Source organism: Coloeus monedula (genome assembly GCF_965178545.1).
Source record: "Coloeus monedula genome assembly, chromosome: 10".
Taxonomy (NCBI): Eukaryota; Metazoa; Chordata; class Aves; order Passeriformes; family Corvidae; genus Coloeus; species Coloeus monedula.
In genome coordinates this window covers 20,376,633-20,384,498 of record NC_138790.1, presented here as the reverse complement: position 1 = coordinate 20,384,498, position 7,866 = coordinate 20,376,633, and the positions used below count along the sequence as shown (strand labels likewise).

Genomic DNA, 7,866 nt, shown 5'->3' with positions numbered 1-7,866 from the left:
TGCTACCTTTAAAACTAATCACTTATGAGAAATTAAGGGATATCTGTCAAAATTACTGTGGCTCCCAAGTATTATGAATACATGGTTATTGTATCATAAAAAAAAGGTCTTTTTCCATATTTATAAAGCAGAGAGCTCCAGTGCAGCCCAAGTGTAACAGCCAGCAGACACTGTGCTCCAAGTGGCTTCTGCAACTGCAAATGATGCAGCAGCACCACTCCCTGAGCAAGAAAGAGGCTGTGGAGACCCAAGGCAGCTTTGGAGAGCCCCCAGCCATGTCCACAAGACTTAACCCCACCTCTGCCCCTCTGCCTGGCATTTATTAAAGGCAGACCCCACACCTCAGATATTCTTGTCATCTTAAAACATTTGAAGCAAGGACAAAGGTACAAATTAAACTAAATGGAGCCTGCAGATTTCATGGTTTCCATCAAGGCTAAGACAACATGCAAATAGCAAAGGGTGCCTTAGGTTTGTGGTGTGAGCACTTCAGCATAGTGGCACAGGAAACTTGATCTTTAATGGATGGATTTGTGATATGTCGGAATAAAAAATCCTTCATCCATTTCTTTTCAGAAGTGCTGCCCTAGGTCTGCTTGCACTGAAGTAATTGGGAATTTCCCCTCAGCATCACTGTGAGCTGAGCCCTTTGATTCTCTAATTGGGAAGGCAAAACACTCAGTCTGAGCTGTCACCAGTCCAGTGAAGTCTTGAAATGTTCAAGAACGTGTAACTCAGAAAGCTCAAAATACAGCATTCTCAAGGTTAAAATCAGGGCACTCAGCATCTAGAACAAGTCAGAAAAACTCTGTGGAAAAAAAGAAAATAGTCTACTGAAAGTACTCAACATCTATTGAGACATCTTGACATTTTTTGAGTCCAAAATCTTGACCTGGTAACTGAAGAATTAATCTAGAAGCAGAACATTTTCACGTTACATCTATTAAGAAAACTTCTGTCTTTGTTAATTCTTCACCGAGCTTTTATGGCACCAATTTTCAGTTAGTCAGATAAACAGGAAAGCCCCTGCACTGCAGAACTCCTGGGTCCGCTTTCCTTAAGGACAAAACACTAACTGGGGCATCATCGTTCTCCACAGAATCATCAATAAATTCCTCCTAAATTATTATTCCATTACAGCTGCCCTGTGCTGACATCAGCAAACAGAAGATATTGCTTCAACTTCCATTAAATAATTTCCCTAGGAGGTAGGGAACATGGACTTTATGAATACCTGAGATCACTAGTTCCTGCAGAGTTATAAGAACCAGACTGTAACTAAAGTTCAAAGGGAAGATTTGGGAAGCAGTGGCATAAGGCACCCACCTGGAATGTTGTCTCCTCTTGACAGGATGGATCTGGGCATCACTACCACGTGAGAGCAACATGTACATAACAACACTGCTTCGTGGTTCCTGCATTTGCACTGAAACATCAACTCACAGTCTCTCAGAACCATGAAACTGCTCCAATATTGCTGCCTCAAAATCCAGGTGATGCAGAAATCTTGCAGTGCACTTGGACTCCAGGTGAAGGGAAGTCAAGACTGGTTTTACACTTGTAAAACAGAGTCCCTCCTCTCTTTTCAATTCATTACAGGCAATTTTCAACAGCAAGTTTCAAAAAATTAAAATCAACTGATTTTGATAGCATTACTAAGAAAGCTACTACTTTTGAATATAGAGTAAATCAGTAATCTACAAGAAAAAGCAGCAATTTCACCATAAAGTTCTGGACACATTGAAAATAAACTGTCCAGGTTCCCTCACCTGGATTATGACATGACCCACAGTTCTGAATGAATTAAAACATCATTATATGTATGATGGATGTATGCTATCTCACATGGGAATCTAAATGGTTTCACACATCTGAAATACAGTAACACAAACAACGTTGCTCTGCACAACCAAATTGAGTTGCTCTGTAACACCAGATCTCCCTGACGTGAGATTCCATCACCACGAAGGAGCTGCTCCCACACCTCCAGAACCTTCCACACAGCTGGGGTGCAGCTGTGAGCACCACTGGACTCTGCTTCTGTTCCACAGGTGTAGGGGGGAGGGGAAGATGGAGCATGTGAAACACAAAATAAATCAGTTTCCCTAAATGGAACAGCAGGACATGGTGGCAGGGGATGGTGTCACCATCACAGGATCTACTGTGTGCTCACAAAGATCCTACAGCCACACAGTGAATTACCTCCTGCTGCTGTTTGCACCTTGTCTTACCTGAAAATGTGCCAAACTAAATATTAAAAATAGTGTTTTAGTCTGTCACTTCCCCAGCCTAATGATCTGCAAATCTTCCATCCCAAACATTTAAAAGTACTGGTTATATAACATTCAGCCAAGGTAATATCAAAATATATTTTATTCTGGACCTCTTTCAGATCTGATTCAAATTACAGTTGTCAAAGCAATACAATGCAAAGGGAAACTGCAACAGAAAATGTGCCTAGAAGGGATATAAGGGCCTTGGGGACAAATCATTGTGATGTAGAACCAAAATACATCATAAAGTGTAATTAACATGGTCCAGGACAGTATAGAACATCTATATCAGTCTTCTTTAGACAATAATCATGAAAACTGAACAATAAAAGTCCTTTAAACAAGTACAAAAAACTGTCATGGGCTGGTTTACACTTTTACAACAGTTGTAGTTTAACTGGATAACTGAAGAAATGATGCAGACATTTTAATCCAGTGCTATAGGTAGGCTCACAGAATTAGACCCAAAGGATTTGTAACTCCAAATGAAACCATTACAACTACAATGTCAATGTCAGGAGAGAGAGAAAATTACTTCTGTATTCTAGAATTACTGTTCTGCACACTGCAGTCTGTTGAGGACAAGATTGCAAAGTACACTGGACTAGCAACAACATGCAGACTGTTTTCTTGTATTTACCCACAAATGTCAAAAAACATTATGAAGTAAAAATGAATGATTATTTAAAAATAAAAAAACAAACAAAACAAAACCAAAACATGCCTCAAGTTATTGTCAAGCTTCAAACTTAAAGGCAGAGAAAGCGAATTATGTACTCAAAACTACTGATCTGAAGCACTATTAACACTAAATCTGCAATCCACTCGAAAAGGCAGATTTTCCTGGTTTGTCTGCCTCCCACCAGACTGACAGTGAAGACAGTCACACTTTCACAGCTCGTGGTATTTCAGAGCTTTCTCTAGAGGGAGAAGTGAGGACTGCTCCATGTCTCTCTCCCTACGGAAAATGTCAGGGATCTTGATGGAGATTTACTGCTGTCTCCCGAAGCCATATTTGCTTCTAACATGCCACAATGTTGCTTCTGCTTTCTTCAGGCGTCTGGAGAGTGTGGAAGTAATCCCACTGGGGGCTGGCTCTACGGGGCTTTGGGAAGGGAGGAGCTATCCCGCTCGTCAGCCAAAAAGGAACACTGGGCTAAATCCGGCAGGCCCTGCTCTGGTAAAACCCCGTGGACACCGAGGGACCCTCGGCTTGAGGGGGATGTGGCTCATTTTACCCACACTGGGGCTACGGCACGGCCCCGGCACCTCCAGCGCTCGGGGTTCCTCATGAAGTGACAGACAAAGGGATTTCTGGTGAAGTAAAGACTGGAAGAATCAGGTCCCAAGGCTCCTCTCTTCACTAAACAGACAAAACCGGACAACCTTGTATGTACAGGCTGAACCCCCCAGTTTGCAGCGGTAATGAAACTCCTTCCCTCAGCAGAGTTGAACGTGTCACCGGCTGAGGCCACTCTGCTGGCAAACCGGCATGGCCACCCCGTGCCACCCACTGTTCTCCCTAAACACAAAGGACATTCCCAAGGTACAACGCCCCACCAGACGCCCTAGCATGAGGTAAGCAGTGTAAGGAAAAAGGAGTGCTTTTTAAAATGAAAATCAATTAAAATTGGTAGAAATCTTTGGCCTTTCTCTCAAGATGCATTAAAGTGTCACAAAATCAAGAAACATGCTTCAAAATGCCATGTCGTTCTGACTCTGGTAACTACTACCTCCCCTCCACCCAACCCAGAAAAAGAGGCACTTTTAGTGTTTCATATAAGATTTCCAATCATCTAGTAGACATGCTAAATAACCCTGCACAATGGTAGTCCCAGAATAAACTCAGTTTATCAACATTACAAAGAGTCTAAAAAAGCTTTTATGAAGACCTAGATATTCTCTTAACTACACTAAAAAGCCCACTGGTTGGGAATCTTTACATCAATTTAAAAATGCAGAAAAAGGTAAAGTAAAAATAGAAAAAGACGAACTCTACAGAAACCTGGATCTGGTCATGCAAAAATGAGAAACGGGATTCTGAGATGGACGCACAGAAAGACAGCGAACTCAAGAGCAGTTCATTTCTTACCCCATCATTAATTCTGAGCCCAGCTCTTGCCCTTCCTTTTATCCTCTGTTTGGATATTTGCCTGTTACTGCGTTGAGCTGATAAAAATAGGAATGACTCCATCTGTAAGACTGAGCATGTATGTACATGCTACACAAAGTCAGGGCCTTGCTGCCATATGGCTTCCCCTTTGAAAGGAGCAATTTGGACAGTCCACCTCACCCTGGAACACGAGGCCTTTGTGCTATAAAAGACAGTAATTAACGTCACGGTTCTGTGGTGGTTTTGTCTCGGTTTTGGTTGGCAGGATGGCAGAACCCGGCGCACCCGGCCTGCGGCGGCTCCGGGCGTGCGGGGCGGCGGGAGCAGGAGCAGCACTGTGGCATGCGAGGCAGGACAGCAGGACAGCTACGGCCACACCTCGGCTCGGGGCCGCTGGCCTGGCCCCGTGGCAGTGGGCACTGCTGGCCCTCGCCGGGCAGGGGCTCCGCCCGCGCAGCCGGAGCGCTGGAGCCAACGGAGCCGACGTTCCTGCCGGAGCCAGCACCTGACAGCCCTGGCCTGGACACACTGAAGCTCTGGTGTTCTCTATTTCTGAGTGTGCGATGCTATGCTGAAGCAACTAGAATTACAACCAAAACAGCTGATGATTGAGAAAGAGGAAAATGGCAATACCCTAAAACATGGCTGTGTGATTTTGCAGCTATGTCACAGAATTCCACCACAATTGTTTAGATTGGCTGAAAGAATCATCCAATAACTTTTATGAAAATGAATAAACTGTCCATATTAAAATACAAAAGTACTATCAAGAATCACTTCTGACTTTCAGATTTAAATTCAGTGCAATTGACAAATGCATTGCTAAACAAAAAATGCAGCTTAAACATACTCAAAACATTTGTGTCTATTCCTGGGAGCACAGTTTAAAATTATTGCACAGAATTTTTTTTTTATTTTTATTTTTTTTCATTAAATGACAGAGGTCAGCCACAGTCATGGACCTCCAGCAATAAAAGCAATATTTCAAGTGCCAGACACTCAATATATTAGGTTTCCTACATATTGTAACTCACAGGGTAATTGCTCTAAACATTCGCAATATGTTCCAAAACCCTAAAAATAGCTGGCACAGAACCACCATGGATAACTGTCTTTATGGATATGACTTGGTGTTGGTTTTAAACACTGTGTATGATAGCAGTATAATCCTGGGGTATATATAAACAATGTATTGTTGACTTGTCTTTACCACTGGCAAATTGCTACCCTACCTTAGCCAAACTCAGACTTGCTTCAAGTCATGTTTATTTCATGGAAATAGCAGAAATTGATGCCTAAAGAACAATGGTTAAAATGTCAAAGCTGCATTATCTCAATTAGATGAATTTATATTTAACTTGGAGGGGGGGAAAAAAAACCCCAAACGAATAAAAAAATAGGTTAGAGACTAACAATCATAAGCCACAAAATTAATTGTGATTGAAATAGTGTTATAAAACTGATAACTTTGCAAAGCTCTGTAATATAAACCATTCCTTAAGTAAAATGTCTGTGACATAAATTTGACAACCTCTCTTTCTATAAATTTACACTCTTGGAATCTTATGCAAGACATGATGCAACCTTTTTGACTACACATACACATAAACACAACCTCATGCTATCATTTACAAATAAAATCACTATTAGTATACTTTTAATCACATGAGCAGAAAAAGGTTTGCCATATACATCTGTCATTGTAAGAAAAATACTTGATATTGTAAACAGAGTAAAAGACACTATATAGTAGTGATTATTAAAAAAATAGCAGCTTACATCTACCCTATATTTGGAAAAAAATGTAGTCACAAGATACAATAAACTGCAGGACTGGAGCAGCAGGGGAATTAGTGCAAGTATTCATCTCTTAAATAAGCTGAATCACTGCTATTAAAATAAACTTGAAGCAAGTCCTCTGTTTAAGTTTTTTTTTTTTAAATCTAAGGTAGTAAACATTTTGCCTCTTAATGGCAGTGTTATCAAATATATGCCAAAGATTTTATTTTAATAAAGAAAAATTACATGAAATACTTTTAATACTGGAGTTTGGTTACAATTATACATCTAAGCTCCTACAAATAATGATGGGCAACTCTCAAAGAAGCTGTGGCATGAACCCTTGTCCAGAAAGATCTTAACCTCTTAAACAAAATCCCCCAGCTATACTTTGCTCCTTTTCACAATAGTGCACAATTTAACCATATTTTAGCTATGGTTTTAAAACAACAGAAGATGCATTTTTCCTCTTTTTTTTCCTTTTTTTTTTTTTGCATCCCTGGTTTTTTTTTCTCCTGTGTTTTTGTGCCCTTCTGTTTTTAAGTTTGGCAGAATTATGTCCCAAATAAGAAATTACTGCATTTCAGCCATGTCACCAGAAAATCAAACATAGCATTATACCCATTTCCATCATACTTCGTAGATGAGAAGGATGTGAAATATCATGCCGCAAAGAAGGAATTTTTTTTTTTTTCTTCTCTCTCCCTAATCCCTTTTCCACCCTCCCTCTGTTCAAAGAAATTGTGCTCTGGGAGCCACAAAATGTACCAAATGTTATCAGGTTCAAACTACCTCTTCAAAGAATGCATCAAAACATGTTTCAAAGAAACGCCTTTTTTTTTTTTCCCAAGGTGAAAAAGATATAAACAAGAAATTAATTCACTCCCTTACTTCATGCATTCGTAAACTTAACCAAAACAAAACAGAAAACCCAATGTTTAAAAGCAAAGAAAAAACTACTGCTGCAGATTTCTGTAAGTCCATTTTCTCTGTACACACAAACTGCTCAACTACTGAGAAGGAAAACAAAAATACCCCACAATCCACGTGAGAATGGATTTCATGGGGGAAGGGGTAATGAAGGCTGCCATTAGTATCTTCTGAATTTGGTATGTATATGGGTCTGCTCTTGTATATGGTATATTTCTCTCTCTCTCTCGCTCTCTTCTGGTTTTCATATCCAAAACCTTTAAATGTTATTTTGGGGCACAGCAGATTCCAGCACTTGGTGAACAGGATTCACAAGCTGTGACAAAACTCTGTCATCCTCTTCAGGGTGTAATTTTTTTTTTTTTCCTTTTTTTTTTTTTCTCCTTTTTTTTTTATATACAGTATATGTATATATTTCTTTTACATTTGGCTGTAGTGGACTGGCCATGGTTCGATTGGGACTATAGCAGTACATGGGTCAGGGACAGTCATTTTGGCTATGTACACATTCATAGTCGGTCCATGGCTTCCAACTAAGAGCGCTATTTCCGGAGGTCTAATACACAAACCTGCAAAGAGAGAGACACAGATAGAGCAGCTGCACAAGACCACATGGTTTTACAACTCTGTGTGAAGTATCAGAGCAAAACCTACAACATGGATTGTGTAAGCTTAACCTTATATCTATTAACAGTGGTTAAATAATATCAAAATGACCAAGTGAGCTCTAAATGAACCCCCAGCCAGCTCCAGTGCTAAGGGCACTGCTGT

At 40.4% G+C, this 7,866-nt stretch overlaps 1 protein-coding gene across 3 annotated transcripts in view; it reads right to left on the bottom strand.

The window, feature by feature from the left end:
• Positions 1-2,394: 2,394 nt before the first annotated feature.
• The window catches only part of TBL1XR1 (TBL1X/Y related 1), a 109,888-nt gene continuing 104,416 nt past the window's right edge, over positions 2,395-7,866 (bottom strand). For all 3 annotated transcript variants that reach the window (XM_082288224.1, XM_082288223.1, XM_082288225.1), the window contains one exon: positions 2,395-7,664. In XM_082288224.1, coding sequence (XP_082144350.1) covers positions 7,638-7,664 — 27 coding nt within the window. In that variant the 3' untranslated portion in view covers positions 2,395-7,637. The remainder of the gene's footprint in view (positions 7,665-7,866) is intronic.